Source organism: Pongo abelii, chromosome 22 (genome assembly GCF_028885655.2).
Source record: "Pongo abelii isolate AG06213 chromosome 22, NHGRI_mPonAbe1-v2.0_pri, whole genome shotgun sequence".
Lineage (NCBI taxonomy): Eukaryota > Metazoa > Chordata > Mammalia > Primates > Hominidae > Pongo > Pongo abelii.
Window position 1 is genome coordinate 52,676,995 of NC_072007.2, and position 17,001 is coordinate 52,693,995.

At 51.5% G+C, this 17,001-nt stretch overlaps 1 protein-coding gene across 7 annotated transcripts in view; it reads left to right on the forward strand.

Annotated features, from left to right (window-relative positions):
- The window catches only part of ABCG1 (ATP binding cassette subfamily G member 1), an 84,647-nt gene extending 69,830 nt beyond the window's left edge, over positions 1 to 14,817 (forward strand). For 6 of the 7 annotated variants that reach the window (XM_054542570.2, XM_009233994.4, XM_024239537.3 and 3 more), the window contains 5 exons: positions 860 to 1,028; positions 1,902 to 2,002; positions 2,308 to 2,466; positions 5,006 to 5,124; positions 6,611 to 7,699. In XM_054542570.2, the coding sequence (XP_054398545.2) occupies positions 860 to 1,028; positions 1,902 to 2,002; positions 2,308 to 2,466; positions 5,006 to 5,124; positions 6,611 to 6,839 (777 nt within the window). In that variant the 3' untranslated portion in view covers positions 6,840 to 7,699. Of the gene's footprint in view, positions 1 to 859; positions 1,029 to 1,901; positions 2,003 to 2,307; positions 2,467 to 5,005; positions 5,125 to 6,610; positions 7,700 to 9,196 lie in introns of those variants that run through there. The other variant, XM_054542569.2, reaches the window with a different exon arrangement.
- The last annotated feature ends 2,184 nt before the right edge of the window (positions 14,818 to 17,001 follow it).

The window sequence follows — 17,001 nt, forward strand, 5'->3', positions numbered from 1 at the left end:
CTCCATCGATATTTGTGCCCTGCTTGTGTTAGGGGTGGCAACGGTGGGTTGTATCATGGCTCTGTCCCATAAGTCTTCTTATCCTGGGACAGCTCCTGTCTGGACATGCCTTTCTTCACCATATCAAAGGAAAAGTGCAAGAGAGAAACCAAATGACAGCCCTTAAAACTTCCAGTTGGAAGTAGCAAATCATCACTTGTACTCACATGCCATTGGCCTAAACAAGTCACATCGCCGAGCCTGAAACCAGGGCTGTAGGCGAGTCCATTTCTCCTTCGGGAAAGCACTGTGAATCAGGAGGATTGGGGTGGGGGGGTTGGACAATTCCTTATAGGGAAGGAGGTGGTGAATACGCAGGAACCATAATTCCACCAGAGAAGTGGACAATCTGGCCACCAACTTAGGAGCGGCTGAATGCCTGGCATGGCTTCTGGGACCTAATTTGAAAGACAGAGGGGCTCACCGCAGCCCACACCAGAGTTCTTGGAGCCTCTGATATAGCCACTTTTCCCTCACCATTGTTTTTACCTTTCTTCTCTTCTGAGGGTAGACTTCCTTTGTTCTCCATTTTAAAATCTTTTACAAAGGATAGTAATTATGTCGGTTTTAACACAACAAAAGCCTGACATGTGTGCATATATGTGTGTGAGCAGGCGTGTATGTGTGTGTGTGAGCGTGTGTGTGTATGTGAGTTGCTTTAGGGTTTGGCTTGTTTCTCTGGAGGAGAAGACAGGATAAAGTCTAACATCTGCTGTCACAGAGTTCAGGGTCCCATGCTTCCAAAGGCCGCAGCTGGGTTGTTCTCTGAGCTGAGGATGGCTTTGCGCACGCACTGGGTAAGACGCGGGTCTGCCCCCAGGTCCTGACACACCTGCGCATCACCTCGCACATTGGGATCGGCCTCCTCATTGGCCTGCTGTACTTGGGGATCGGGAACGAAGCCAAGAAGGTCTTGAGCAACTCCGGCTTCCTCTTCTTCTCCATGCTGTTCCTCATGTTCGCAGCCCTCATGCCCACTGTTCTGACATGTGAGTGACAGACTGCAGACCCCTTCTTCCTTATTTTCAATTCCTACCCAAGCATGGGGGTCTGAAGTCATGCCTTGACCAACAGATGAGTTTTCTAAACACAATGTTTTTGTTTTTTTAAAATATCTTTTCTTTGTTGACAGATGCAAGTTGTATTGTATTTGCTGTTAGATAAGAACACACAATACTTAAGCCAAAGGAATGAATCCCGAATGGAAGACTTTTAAGCATGATGGAAGGCTGATGGGAGGGAGATTTCTCAAAGATTCACTAATTAGGAGCCCCCCAACTCTACTACTTAAGCACTACCTAGTTCAATTGTTAAGATAGCTCTGCACGGCCCACTTCGGGAGCAGATAAGCTCTCTTAGATGGATCTCCACACAATTCCAGTTTGTTCACAAGGAGACTGCCCTTGGTCACTTTGGGCTGACAGCGAACACAGAGGCTGCTTCTCCAGAACTTCAGCATAAACAGCTCCTCCCTAGATACCTCCTCCCCGAGCTTCCCCTGATTTCCAAGAGCAGCTTGCAGCCTTGCTCACAGGAAGGCACCACGTTGATGCAGAGTTTCAGAAGAGGCAGACTCAGGAAGAGTAAGGCCAGGCATGAATCCTTGCATTCATCACTAAGATGATGCTTTGTATTCACAGACATGCTCCCCATCCTGATTCTCCACTCAATGACTTTTCAGGTTATACACACGGGTGGCATTTTTCAGGCTAGCAAAACACATCCTCTGTTTGTTCAATCTCTCAGTGCGCTAGGCCAGAGCTGGGTTACCAGCCGCTCAGCTCAAGATCGCCTGTTGGGATGTTAAACGGGCTCCCTGCACATGGTCACTGACCCTTCTTTTTTGCTTTTCTATCTCCTAGTTCCCCTGGAGATGGGAGTCTTTCTTCGGGAACACCTGAACTACTGGTACAGCCTGAAGGCCTACTACCTAGCCAAGACCATGGCGGACGTGCCCTTTCAGGTGTGTTAGCCGGGGGCTGGAATTGGAAACGGGGGCAAGAGTTCTCCTGTACACCCTTTATATCGAGTAAGAGGGCCTGCCAGGGATGCAGAGTGACATGGCCCGACTTCGGGAGCTCTGGTGGGAGCTGCGGGGAAGGGCCTGACTTCGGGAGCTCTGGCGGGAGCTGTGGGGAATGGGGAAGGACCCGACTTTGGGAGCTCTGGCGGGAGCTGCGGGGAAGGGCTGGCTGCCCAGGAGCTTTGCTGTTGGCCCGCGGTGGTGGGAAGCGGCTGAGCCCTTGGCTGACAGGCCCTTGTTTCCAGATCATGTTCCCAGTGGCCTACTGCAGCATCGTGTACTGGATGACGTCGCAGCCGTCCGACGCCGTGCGCTTTGTGCTGTTTGCCGCGCTGGGCACCATGACCTCTCTGGTAGCACAGTCCCTGGGCCTGCTGATCGGAGCCGCCTCCACGTCCCTGCAGGTGCCAGCCCAGGAGGCGCTGAGTGAGGGCGTGACGGCTGGGCTTCCCTGAGCCACCTTGGCCTGAGCTAGGGGGCTCTGCCACCCCTTCCCCTACTTCTGCCCTGACCCTCCTAGATGGGGTCGTTCCCACGGGAAGGGCCCGCATTGTCGGGGGTCAGGATCAGCTGGCTTCCACAGTGCACACAGCGGGCAGCCTCACATGTGCTGACTGCGTGCTGGGTGCTCTTCCCAGCGCTTCCCAGATCTGAACTCCTGTAGCCCCAAGCACAGCCACGCTTAGGTGCTGTGCTGGCCCCATTTTACATAGGGGAGCACTGAGGCCCAGAGACGCAAAGTGATTTGTCAGGGGGTCACACAGCTGACTCGGGAGCCAAGCTCTCAACACCTATGCATCACTGCCTCTGTGGGGTCCCCCCGGCCTCCTCCTCCCCCCCTTCCTCCTCCCATCGCCCACCCTGCCCCCGACCTGCCACCCACATGCACCTGCAGGTTCTCCACCTCTGTGGCTTTAGGACGCTCGGCCTGAGCCTGTCCTTCTGGACAAAAGCAGTGCTCCTGGGTGGATTGGGAACACCCGAGGCCCCCGGGGTCCCATGCTGGGTGCAGTGTATTCCTGGGTCACCTCCAGTCCACCATGAGCCAGCTGTCTGGCCCCCAGGGCCCAGGTGCCCTCACCCTAGATGAGGATTGCCATGGAACCCGTCTCACAAGGCTGCCATGGGACCAAAGATGACACTGCAGGAAGGTGCCGGGCCCATGCCAGCTGCTGCAACCCACGTCCCCCAAGGCCAGCCCCAGTGCACCTGCTCAGCCACCCCCAGGACCCCTGCCTAGGGTGCTCAGGCTCCGCGGGGGTCACTAATCAGACCAGGGCTGGGATGCCCCTGTCTGCACGGTTGCACACCGCACACATGCACACACACACTACACACTACACACAGACCACACTACACACTACACACCACACACACTACTTACCACACACTACACACATACCACACTACACACACACCACATTATACACACTATACACCACACACACTACACACCACACACTAAACACACACCACACTACACACACACCACACTACACACTACACACACACCACACACTACACACCACACACTACATACACACCACACTACACACTACACACACACCACACTACACACTACACACTATACACCACACACACTACACACCACACACTACACACACACCACACACACCACACTACACACTACACACACACCACACACTACACACCACACACGCTACACACTACAAACTACACACACACCACCCTACACACTACACACTATACACCACACACACTACACACCACACAAGCTACACACCACACACTACACACACACCACACTACACACCACACACTACATACACACCACACTACACACTACACACCACACACACACCACACTACATACCCTACACACATACCACACTACACAGTACACAACACACACTACACACCACACAATACACACTACACACCACACTACACACTACCCACCACACACTACACACACACCACACTACACACTACACACCACACATACTACACACCACGCACTACACACATACCACACTACACACTACACACTACACACCACACACTACACACACAACACACTACACACCACACACACTACACACCACACACTACACATACACCACACTACCCACTGCAGACACACCACACTACACACTACACACAAATACTACATACACCACACAGTACATACCACATACCACACCCTACACACAAACACACACTACACACTACATGCTATGCACACACACCACTCACTGCACACATAAACTACACACTAGAAACATCACACACTACACACCACACCACACACCACACACTCCACACCACACACCACACACTGCAGACACCACACACACCACACAGCAGACACCGCCCACACCACACACACTCCACACACACACTCCACGCACCCTCCTACCCCCGACACACTCACAGTGCCCCGGCTGGACCTGTGCTTGCTGTGAACCCTGAGTCGCGGCGGTTGGTTCCGTCTCTGGGCTGCTCTTCCGGAGGTGCTGACAGGCAGGCGTCCATCCCGCCTGTGGAGGCTGCAGTCCTTCCTCTGGGCCGCGACCGAAGGGGTGCCTGCCACACACCTGCCACGGGCCAGGCACTCAGCATCCCCCCAACCCGGGGACAGCTGTGGAGGAGCAGACGGCAGTCTGTTGAGGAGGGTGTGTCCCCACCTCCTGGCCTGGGGACATCCACTGGGTCCCAGCTCATCCTGGGCTGCAGGAGGCTCTGGGGCTGCCACGTCACAGCAGGGCAGCCGGGGGGTCCTCAGAGATGGTGACCCCACACCTCGGGAACGCTGCATCTTCTGCCCCATTAAGCGCCCTCATTACCCTGCCCAGAAGGTGCCCTGGCCCTGCCCGGGGGAAGCTGGGGCGGACGAGCCTCCTCTGCAGGAGGCCAGGCTGCAGGTTCTGCTACATCTGTCCCGTGTGCCCCCAACTCCAGGTGGCCACCTTCGTGGGTCCGGTGACGGCCATCCCAGTGCTCCTGTTCTCAGGGTTCTTCGTTAGCTTCGACACCATCCCCACGTACCTACAGTGGATGTCCTACATCTCCTATGTCAGGTAGCGGGCGCGGGGCACTCGTGGTGTGGGGACCGAGGGTGATGGGGGAAGAACCGTCTCCAACAGCGTGAGGGGCTCACAAAAGCCACTCTGGGCTGCTGGCCAAGTGCAGATCACACATCTGAGGATCCATGCCTTCCATCTTCCTGCTAGTTCCACCTCCTCCTACCCTCACCAACACACACACACTAAACAAGGAGGCCACACAAACCAGCGCTTCACACCCAGAGAGCCATGGCAGGCCCAAGTGTTCTGGGTGTTGCCGAGAGCTGCCTTCGGTGGCAGCGCTTCCATCCTTTAGGAACGTTCTTCTTCCCCGAAGTGAACAGTGCTCCTAACAAGTGCTGATTGTAAAACCTTTATTAGAAATCTGGTGGGGGTTGGGCATGGTGGCTCATGTCTGTAATCCCAGCACTTTGGGAGGCCGAGGCAGGCAGATCACTTGAGGTCAGGAGTGCGAGACCGGCCTGGCCAACATGGCGAAACCCCGTCTCCAATAAAAACACAAAACAATTAGGTGGGCTTGGTGGTGCACGACTGTAATTCTAGCTACTCCGGAGGCTGAGGCAGGAGGGCAGGAGGATCCTTTGAACCTGGGAGGCAGAGATTGCAGTGAGCCAAGATCGCGCCACTGCACTCCAGCCTAGGTGACAGAGCGAGACTCCATCTCAAAAACAAAAACAAAAACAAAAACAAAAACAAAAACAAAAAAAGAAGGAAATCTGGTGAGAAACAAGTCATTTTTAAACATCCTAATATCTTGGAACAAGAATGCCCAGTGCCTCGGGTCCTTAGCTACAAGGTTTCGTGCCCTCTGCGGAGTGGGGTGTTGGCACGCTGGCCCCACCAGGGGCAGCGCCCATCTTCCGAGCTGCAGAAGTTCCATGTGACGTTAAGACCCAAAGTTGGGAACAAGCTCTTCTTTTCTAGAATGTCAGTTCAGACTCAGGTATATTGTTCAAGAAAATAAAGCACTTGTACAGAGTTTCAACAACATGTGTGTGCTCCAACACCACGAATTCAGAAACTGACGTCTTTCTTCTCAAAATGAGTGCTTTTGTTCTGACAGGGCAGGGCTGGAGGAGAGGGAGAGAGGGGGCGGGAATGTTTCATAGAAATGCTCTCAAGTCCTTGCAAGTTGGCCGGCCCACGATTCCCTCCAACCGTTAGAAAGCATGTAACCTCGGAAGTGAACAAAAGACTTCTCAGTGTATTTCACCAGTGAATATGTACCGCTCATTCAACTTGTTTTCTTGCTGGGGGCCCTGGAGGAAACAAAATTGGAAGAAAAACACAGTAGAGCTGTTGCACGTGTTTGTCTTAAGAAGGTGGTGGGTGGTGAGGAAGTATTCTGGGGAAGGCGGCCCTTTGGGAAGGGAGGACAGCCAAGCTGGGAATCGCCGGGAGGGTGAACAACATTGACCTTCAGCCAACGGCGTGGTTGGCTAGGAGAGCGTCCTCCCTCATGCCCGGCCTTTCCTCCTAGGTATGGGTTCGAAGGGGTCATCCTCTCCATCTACGGCTTAGACCGGGAAGATCTGCACTGTGACATCGACGAGACGTGCCACTTCCAGAAGTCAGAGGCCATCCTGCGGGAGCTGGACGTGGAAAATGCCAAGCTGTACCTGGACTTCATCGTACTCGGGATTTTCTTCATCTCCCTCCGCCTCATTGCCTATTTTGTCCTCAGGTACAAAATCCGGGCAGAGAGGTAAAACACCTGAATGCCAGGAAACAGGAAGAATAGACACTGTGGCCGAGGGCATGTCTAGAATCGAGGAAGCAAGCCTGTGCCCAACCGATGACGCAGAGACTCTTCTGATCCAACCCCTAGAACCGCGTTGGGTTTGTGGGTGTCTCTTGCTTAGCTGCTCCGCCCAGCTGGGTTGGATCTTCTCTCCATTCCCCTTTCTAGCTTTAACTAGGAAGATGTAGGCAGGTTGGTGGTTTTTTTTTTTTTTTTTTTTTACATACAGAATTTTAAATACCACAACCGGGGCAGAATTTAAAACTGCAACACAGCTGGTGATGAGAGGCTTCCTCAGTCCAGTCGCTCCTTAGCACCAGGCACCGTGGGTCCAGGATGGGGAACTGCAAGCAGCCTCTCAGCTGATGGCTGTGCAGTCAGATGTGTCATGGCAGAGAGTCCGAGCACGGAGCGATTGCATTTTATGACTGTTGTTTTTCATAGTTTCATCTTTCTAAGGTGTGTCTCTTTTCCAATGAGAAGTCATTTTTGCAAGCCAAAAGTCGATCAATCGCATTCATTTTAAGAAATTGTACCTTTTTTAGTACTTGCTAAAGAATGATTCAGGGTAAATCACCTACTTTGTTTAGAGAGGCGAGGGGTTTAACCGAGTCACCTAGCTGGTCTCATACATAGACAGCACCTGCAAAGGATTGAATGCAGGTTCCAGGTGGAGGGAAGATGTGGACACCATCTTCACTGAGCCATGCAGAAATTTTTAAAAGCTATACAAAAAATTGTAAGAAGACATTGGCCAACTCTTTCAAAGTCTTTCATTTTCCACATGCTTCTTATTTTAAGCAAAATATATTGTTTGTTTCTTCCTAACTTTCTGACTACCTTAATGTTGCCTAGGTTGATTTAAACAAACAAACAAACAGCTTCCCTTTCCTCCTGTATCACCTCAGCTGCCTCCACTGAACCTGGAAGAACGGGGCTTAGGGAAATTCAGGCACGACCTTTGAGGGTTGGCTCTGCAGGAGCGGCCAGCAGTGCAAGATGGGCTAACTGTGCAAGAGGGGAGGAGGCCAATGAGATGGCATCAGAATCCAAGGGCTTAGGATGAAGTCAGTAGACTTCAGCATGTGGAGGCATTTGAAACTTGATCAAACAACGCATTTCGAGTGGTGGGAGATTTCATCTCTGGGTTTTGCGACCTCACAGCCACCTCACCGCCTCAGTGTTAGGCCTGTGTAAACTTTGCATATTGGAAACCGCTTCTTTCTTGTGACTGAATCACATAAGTCACATCCCGCTAGGGCAGGAACAGGTGCCTATCTGGAGGTCAAGTGGCCTTTGAATTCATAACAAGGCTGCCTGTGAGTTTGTCAGCTCTCAGAGGCAGTTTGACTACATGCAGAGAAGGTGATTCTGGCCAAAGAAGTCCATCTTTAGGAAAATGCCATTGTTTACTCCTTCTAGAATATCATTCTCCTAGAATCAGGGCTTCCGATGGAAAGGCTGTGTTTTTGTGGGCAAATCAGTGAACCTTTCTGAGCTACATTTTTCCTCATCTATAAATAGTTACAGTACATCATGCCCAAGGCCATGCCAGTTCAAAGGTGGTGGGATTCCTTGGTGATGTCCCTGAAGCTCTTATTTCCCACTTCAAAAGAACAAAAAGGGTCTGAATTTTATTTACACATGGATTTAGTTTGCTAATTCTTAGAGATTCCTTTTTTACTGCTAGATCTTTTTTAGTAAACACAATTGAGATAGATATTAAAGTGTAATTTTAAGTGTGCTTGTTCTATACAAATATGGTATTGCCTTCCAGATTAAGTTTTTAACCAGAGTCAAACTTAGCCTTTATAAAAAGTCCTCATTTAATTTCAAAATAGATCTTGTAAGACATTACACATAGGGAAGACCTACCTAGGAATAGCCTGGTGAAATGCAGAATTGGAAAAAGGCAAAAGTCCTTGCTCATGATTCAGAACTACATCGAGTGAGGTCAGTGTTGAAAACGCCCATTCCCTCCTGGTGAGCCTTTCCCATTGTGGACTAGTGTTCTGGCTTCATGGCCCTAACAGGGGTGTGTCTGCCAGGAACTGCACTGCATGGGGCCCACAGCTCTGCCCCAGAAGCAGCTTGGTCTCGTTTGCTGAGACCGCTTGCTGTGCCTCATCAATTTCAGGAGGAAACAGTGAGATGCCTCTAGATTTTAAATCTGGTTTCGGAGAGCACCTAAGCCCTCTGATGGAATGATTCTCGTAGGAGTTTGATGGGGGTACTTCTAAGGGGGAAGAGCTTGGGAACCATGAGGGCTGTTAGGCTGCAAGAAGGGAATGGATATGTGAGATCACGTGGGTTTATTTTTTGAAGGGTGAACTGGAGTAGGTGAGGATTCTGCAGTCAACGCCCCAGGATGGCTTTGCTCAGCCCTCCCCCGTAGACTGGAGGAAAGCCTACCGCCAAGGGAGGAGAGGATGCATCTGTCCTGCGTGCAGCCGGCCTTCCTCTTCCAGGTTCAGCAAGGGTCCCTGGTTGGGCATTTTCCTCATAACCTTTGGCAGCATTGGCTCAAATGCCATTGTTTAGCTTCCCAGATATTTCCCCGCTGCTTTTGTGTTAAGGTAGTTTGGTAAAATGCCTTATTCCAATGACCTAAGATAACATCAAGCAACTCACTGGTTTACTTTTCTAACTAGCTGTGGTTAAGAGGCACACGGCAATGTGCTATCTTTCACATGTTGGACGTTAAACCCAGACCAACTCCCCAAATCTAATTTGTTTCAGTAATTTCTGAATGCATTGACCCAGATATTCCTTTCATCTCTGATTGAGTTCCTTCCATTAGAAGGAAGGATTAAACTTTGGATAAAAGACTTGCAGCCGCCCCAGTGGTTAGTAGAGGTGAAAATGGAGGTTTCAGTGAAACTGCTGGGGCCTTTCGCCTTTGTCCTCATCCAAAGCATTTTGTGCTTCTCTTTCTTCTCCTCTGGCTGAATATCCACTGGAGATTGAATTCTCCGAAACTCCCTGTGTGGGTGAAGTGGGAAGCTGTGCCCAGGAAGGGGAGTAACTGTGCAAAGTTTTATGCAGTCGGTGCTAGAAATGGATTACATCACCTGGGGGAGGCGCCTTCAGGACCAGGAAATGGTACATGGAGCTTTGAGGTGAAAACTCATCTTAGAAACCCACAAAAAGTCATTCCCCCAGCCTGACATCAGGGACAGACCACACCCATGGGGCAGAAACCAGGCTTGGTTGTTGCAGTGGGAAGAGAAGGCATGACTCTGGTGCACCGAGCGCCTTTCCTCATGGCTGTTTCCAGGCACTAGGCTGGATGTCCTCGGAATCCCCTGACCCCTGCCCACTCCTCAAACCCTTACTGAACCACCCCTCTTGCCTGGTGCCGTCCCAGGCCCTGGGGGCGAGGGGGAGGGGACTCCAACATGGGCTTGCCCTCCAGTGTGGTGGGAGGGAACCGCGTGGCCACTTGGCTTAGCCATGCTCGTGGTGCAGACGTGGAACGTGGAGGCGGGGAGAGGCTCCGTGACGTCCCCAGGGCCCCAGAACGAGGAAGGAGCAGAGTTGGGATTCCAGCCCAGTTGGACCCTGAAGTCCCTGTTTTGTTTACTGCCTCCTGTTCATGGCGTATGAATGTATCTGAGATGCTTTGTAAGGCATAAAGTGCAATACTAGCTTAGTGGCTGTTTGTTCAGTGATTCCTTCTGTCACCAAACAGATGGCTGAGATGAGAGGGCAACCCAAGCCTAACGCCCTTCAGTGGCCTTGCATCAGAGTGCTCATGACAGTTGCCTCTCCGTGGAGAGGGGTTGTCCTCTGCCCTTGCCTGCTCCTCCTATTGCAACAGTCCTGTGGACTAGCTCAGGCTCTAGAGGGGCTGGTGTGTGTGTGTGTGTATGGTGTGCATGTGTCTACCTACACACAAGCACATGTGCACACACGCACACACATACATGCAAGCACACACACATGCAAGCACACGCACACACACTTACATGCGCACACACACACATGGACACACACATACATGCACACACATGCACACACACGCACATGGACACACACATACATGCACACACATGCACACACACATACATGCAGGTGTGCAGACTTGGCTCCAGGCATATGTCTGATAGTATTATTCTATGATATTTCCCTCATCTCCATAGAATACCAGCTTCTGAATCCTCAATCAGCCTTTACTGCAAGAAGAAAGGAAAAACCTCTCATTCCAGGTCTGTGGTGCAGATGGGAAAAGTATAGTCAAAACCCATTAAGGCCTTAGTCAAATGCCAGCCAAATTAGAATGCAATGAACGCTAGACAAAACAACCCAACTGGGCAGGCGGGGGAGGCGCAGAGTGTATAAATATAAAGTTAGATACTTTTAAGGAATAAAGACTCTAATAAAATATTTTATATAAAACTTTTTACCTGTGTTCAGCGTCGGATGCTTCAAGTGATTGGCTTTGCATTCTCCTAAGTCGATGGATTCTTAGGCTGTGTCTAGAATGCGTTTGTTATCCCTCTGGGAAGAGCACTGATTTGTCACTCATGTTCTGGTCCAAGACGTGGCTCTAGATGAGCCCTTTCTCGATGATGTTCATGTATTATGTTGAATTGTCTTAAAGTTTTGTGTTTTCTGTTCTCCCAGAATCCTCACCCATGTCCTCCTGCCTCGTGATGTTGGCCATGACCTCGAAATGTGCCTGGAGGAGGCTCGAGGCAGGGCTAGCAGGAGGGCACTGGGCCACACCTTCCCTTTGGTCCTCTCCACCCTTGCAGGGGCTCCCTCAACCCGGGCTCTGGGGCAGTAGCTCGCACAGGGCAACGTCGCTTCTTCCTTACTCTGCTTTGCTGGAAACCCATCTCCCAGGCTCAGCCCTGTAGAGGCAGCTGCTAGTGGGGAAGGCAGCCCCTCTCGAGGTTTTGGTCCCAAAGCTGAGGTGAGCAGGGCCTAGCCATTGCTCAGTGTTATGTGCTGCTAACGTTAGCCCATGGCTCCCTGAGCTCCGGCCAGGCAGTGAGCCTCAGAGTGAGGACTTTCCAGGACAGCAGCGGCTTAGAACCGGGCTTTCAAATCCAGCTTCCCTCCCACCCCTGGGACACAGAGCAGAGAGCCGGGCTAGGTGAGGTCACGGAATCGATCCGCAGTGACCCCTGCACTCCTCCTATGGCGGGCAGGCACAATCGGAGGCTGCCCCAGGCATGCACACAAGCTCACGACGTACACTTTGCTTCCCCCTCGGTAACCCCAGCCTCTCTGGACTGCCCGGCCACCCTGGGTCCCAGTAACGTTAAAGTCACGGTCCTTTCCGAGCCACTGTGCTTGGGCTGTCCCGTCAGGGAGATTCCTCCAAGATAATCGCCCCCTGCAAAGACAGGGGCTTCTGATGTCCACATGTGGGGCTGAACTTTTTGGGGAACCTCCCGGAGACCAGAAGCAGGGAAGAAATAAGAGACCCTGCACCCCCATGGCACAGTCTAATTTTCACTTACAAGCTCAATTCAGGCTGTCCTAAACCACGTGTCCTGGGCAGGAAGGAAATGTGGGGACAGGCACACATGCACATCCTTCTGCTGTGCTGGCCTGAAGTTCCTAATAGCTATCCTACATCCTGCCCGTTTCCTTTTTCCATATTTGAGGAAACAGAAGGATTTAGCCTTAGCCCGGTTTTTTATGTTATCTCTGAACAGGCCAACCTGGAATCACCCCTCACACAGACACCTGTGGCCTGCCCCAGTGTGCCTGAGGCCCACCCAGGAACCCTGCTTTGCCTGGAGTTTATGTGAATGGCACACATGTGAGCAGAGGCTGGGGTTAGGACCCTGAGGCTTCCCTGTTCTCAGAAATAGTCTCCTGGCATCAAAAGGAGAAAACGGTCCATGCCACTGGCTACCATATGCCAGCCTGGCAAGGGGTTACTGCTTATAGAGGCACCATTTGGGGGCCTTTCCATGTAGAATGGCCATTGTAAAGCTGAAGAGAAAGGAACAGAAGCACAAAATCACCTTGATTCTTCGCAAACACAGGCAGGGGCTGCTGGCTGGATGAGGGCTCTGCATTTTGAGGGCGTGCTGGACCCGCTGGCAGAGCCAGCCCTGAGGGGCTTCTCTGCAGCTGTGGGCTAAGCTTGCCCAAGCCCCTCCCCCTTTCCAGAAAGCCACCCCGATGGCCACCTGCCTTTCAGGTCCAGGTTGAGGACACAGCCACGGGCACCTATGTGTTTGTTTCACTGGGGTTATGGTTTTGGGGACAGTCTTCTAGCCCCCGAGGTCTCGGGAAAGGCATGAGCTCAAGCCACATACCCAAAAAGTAGCAAAACTCAAAATTATTACTTTCAGCTGTTTTGTCTCAATAGAGCGCCACCATTGTCTGTGTGTCTGCACTGAACAAACATACGAGAGAATCTGGCTGATCACTTTGAGTGCCTTTGGCCTAAACTTTGCACATGACTTTAAACGTGGCCCTGATACTGCACACAGTAAGAAATACTTTTTATTTTATGGTCCCTGAGGTTACGAGATCAGATCTCTGGAAATGTGTAAGCCACCTGCTGTTACCTCTGACCCATGTGATCCATTACCATGAGGGCCGGTGAGTGGGGCAGAGATGCTGAGGCCTGGCTGGCGAGCCCCCGAGCAGTGAGGCAGGACCCTCCCTGGTGGCCTGTGTGGGGGCCAGTCCTCTAGTCCCCCAGACAAATCTCCCTTTAAGGAGGCTTCTGAAGCTCTGAGTGCCGGCGCTCAGAATTAATTTGACTCTTCGCTGCTCACTGCACCTGCCTACGAGCCTCTAGAAAACAGCTTGTCCAATGAGAGTGCTGCAGCTGAGGCAGCAGCAGACATGTCCGTTTCTGGGGAAGTTACTCAAACAATCGTGCCTCTTAGGGGGCCCTAATGTGCCCCCTCCTGCGGGTTGAAATGCATCTGGCCTTGAAGGGGAAGGTTAGGAAATTATGAAGTACGTGGCTTTAGGGTTGACAACCTCATATCCGTGGACTCCTGGAGATCCCTGAACGCCACCTAATCTGAATGGTACCACAATTTGGTTTGTCTGAAAATATAGTAGTAACCATGGCAGTGATTTCATTTTTACACCTTTGCATTTTTACATGTCTGTCATTGTGCATCTTGGGGTCTCTTTTCCATGACCTACCAGCTTCCCAAGCTTAATAATCAATATCTCACTATTATGTCATTGGCCAACTAAAAACAGTAGCAAAACATTCTATCGTCCAAATTGCTAATAAAATAGACCACCACACCCACATGCTGGGGGCTTCCCATTTTTACAGTCTTATCCTCCCACCTGGAGGGTGTGAATGGGGTTCAGTTTTTCAATAGAACATGTGTGTTTGGTAAGTTAATATGTGTAGCTGACCCCTTTGCCTTTGTTTTTATATATTTATGTTTTTCTTTTGTAGACATATTGGTGCAATACTGTTCATAGTTGAATCTGTTACAGATTGTTACCTTTTATTTGATGACGAACTATTTAAAGATTTTCCTTTGTTATTTCTTCTAAAGCAAAAGTCAATGCAAGTAACTCTAATCAGCGTGCAAACGCGTGCATATATCTGTATATCTGCTATGTAATTATATAATGTTTTTATAATGCTGTGTGGATAACTTTTCACTGATTTAGTTACTTGACTGTAGGAAACACTGTTGCTTTGCACGCTGTGAGAGGTTTGCACTGTTACAGATGAAGGCAACATATTTACATATGTACATGTATATACTTATATATATTCAAAAATAACATTGGCTCTTTGGGGTATCTTTTCCTTGTTTGTCTCACACCACTGGAACACTGAACCTGGACAGACCCTAGGATGTGAGGTTCCTGACTCCACCTTACAGACCACAGAGCCACGTGTCTATTTCTGTAGACCTATCTCCTTAGATTTGTACATGCATTTTTTGCAGACTTGAACTTTGTTTTCTGAAATTAGATGCCATTTATGATGATGTGATGTCAATCAAATAAAGCATCATTATTTTCAGATTTCTGCTTCTCTTTCCTTTTGCTTTCAACAGCCCCAGCTCTCAGACCTGCTGGGGGAGTCGGGTCTGGTAGAGCATCTAGTATTTTCCCCCTACCCGCCCTTGCTCTCAATGGAGCAGTTCTCTCTTCAGTGTCATGACGGATTCCGGTGAGGAAGATAAATAAGAGTGATGGTAAGGATGGCTGTAGCTCCAGACTCCATGGAGCACCGCGTGGTGGCAAAGTACCCTACCTTTCCACGTGCAATCTCATCAAACCATCATCATCAGAGCTGGAGAACCGCAACTGGCCCCATTTTTCAGGTTAAAAACACCGAGGCTCAGGGATATTACACAACTTGCCAAAGCCACAGAGCTGGTCGGTGGTGCACGCAGAAGTGAGACCCTGGCCATCCAGCCAGGGCTCCTGGCCACTCCATGGCTCTCCCTTCCTCCGGGAGAGGCATTTAGGATTTGAGACCACACAGGAGGAGAATCCACGTTGTGCGGGAAGTGGTGTGGCAGGTCTGACCCTCATGACCAGTGGAAACTTCTCCTCCCAGACACTTGGCTGAGGGCTGAGATGATGTGCCAACATCCCCAGGGATCGGCCTTGAGGTCCTTATGCTGTCAAGGCCCCCTGTAAGTCAGCGCTGGGGCCTGAGTCCAGATGTCATCTGGGACCATCACCTGGGACATGGCCCTACTGGGCCCTACTTGTAGGCGAGGAGGAAGGCGTGCATGTGTGGGTGGGAACGAGACAGTGCAAAAAGCCGCTGCCTGGTGACCTGGCATGCAGACTCGGCCCTCCTACTTGCATGGTGATCCACTGAAGACAACAGCCGCCTCTGTACTCACGGTCCCCCACACTCCCCTCCTTCCTGCCCTGGTTTCTCCATCCCTAGATGCCATCCCATGCCCCAAACCATCCGCCAAGCACAATAACCTCGCCGCCACCCACCCCATGAGGTCACTCGAGTTGACAACCAGATAACAGTTTTTGTTTTGTTTTGTTTGTTTTTGAGATGGGGTCTCGCTCTGTTGCCCAGGCTGGAGTGCAGTGGCGTTATCTCGGCTCACCACAACCTCCGCCTCCCGGGTTCAAGAGATTCTTCTGCCTCAGCCGCCTGAGTAGCTGGGACTACAGGCGCGTGCCACCATTCTCAGCTAACTTTTGTATTTTTAGTAGAGACAGGGTTTCATTATATTGGCCAGGCTGGTCTCGAACTCCTGACCTCGTGATCCGCCCACCTCAGCCTCTCAAAGTGCAGGGATTACAGGCATGAGCCACCGCGCCCAATAGCAATTTGTTGACCCATCCCCTTCACTGCTGGGAAAGGGCTGGGCACCGCCCACACTCCATGCAGCTCTCATTCCCTGGCTCGGAATCGCTGCAGGCGCCGCAGACCAGACGGGCACTGTTCCCCGCTCCTGCTTACCGGCCGCGCGGCATCCCCTTGTCGGAGCGCTTCAGCATCCATGCAGCCGCGCGGCACCCCGTCGTCGGAGCACTCCAGAATCCATGCAGAGCGCAGCACCCCACATCCAGAGCGCTCCAGAATCCATGAAGCACGCGGCACCCCCTCCTCAGAATGCTCCAGAATCCATGAAGCGCAAAGCATCCCTTAATCGGAGCGCTCTAGAACCCGTGCAGCGAGCAGCACCCCACACCCAGAGTGCTCCAGAATCCATGCAGCCAGCAGCACCCCACACCCGGAGTGCTCCAGAATCCATGCAGCGTGTGGCATCCCCTCCTCAGAGCGCTCTAGAATCCATGCAGCCAGCAGCACCCCACACCGGGAGCGCGCCAGAATCCATGCAGCACCTGGCACATCTTTATCAGAACACTCCAGAGTCTATGCAGCCAGAGTCCTCCAATGGACCCTGAGATTGTTTCTGCAAAAGGCCATGCCTTCATAAACCTGAAAATTTGGAAAACATCCTTCTACTTATATCCTTACAACCCACCATTCAAGCTGTAGAAGCCTTTCTGGAACCCCAAGCCTTTCTGGAACCCCAATGTAAAAATGGTGGGGCCTGCAATCCCACGGAGTACCCCCCACTCTCATGGTGCCCAGGTCGTCCCACTCAGCACGGACATTCTGCCTCCAGCCCTGGGGCCTCCAGGTTATACCCAAAAGAGGTGACTCTTGGGGACGTCAGGTGCGT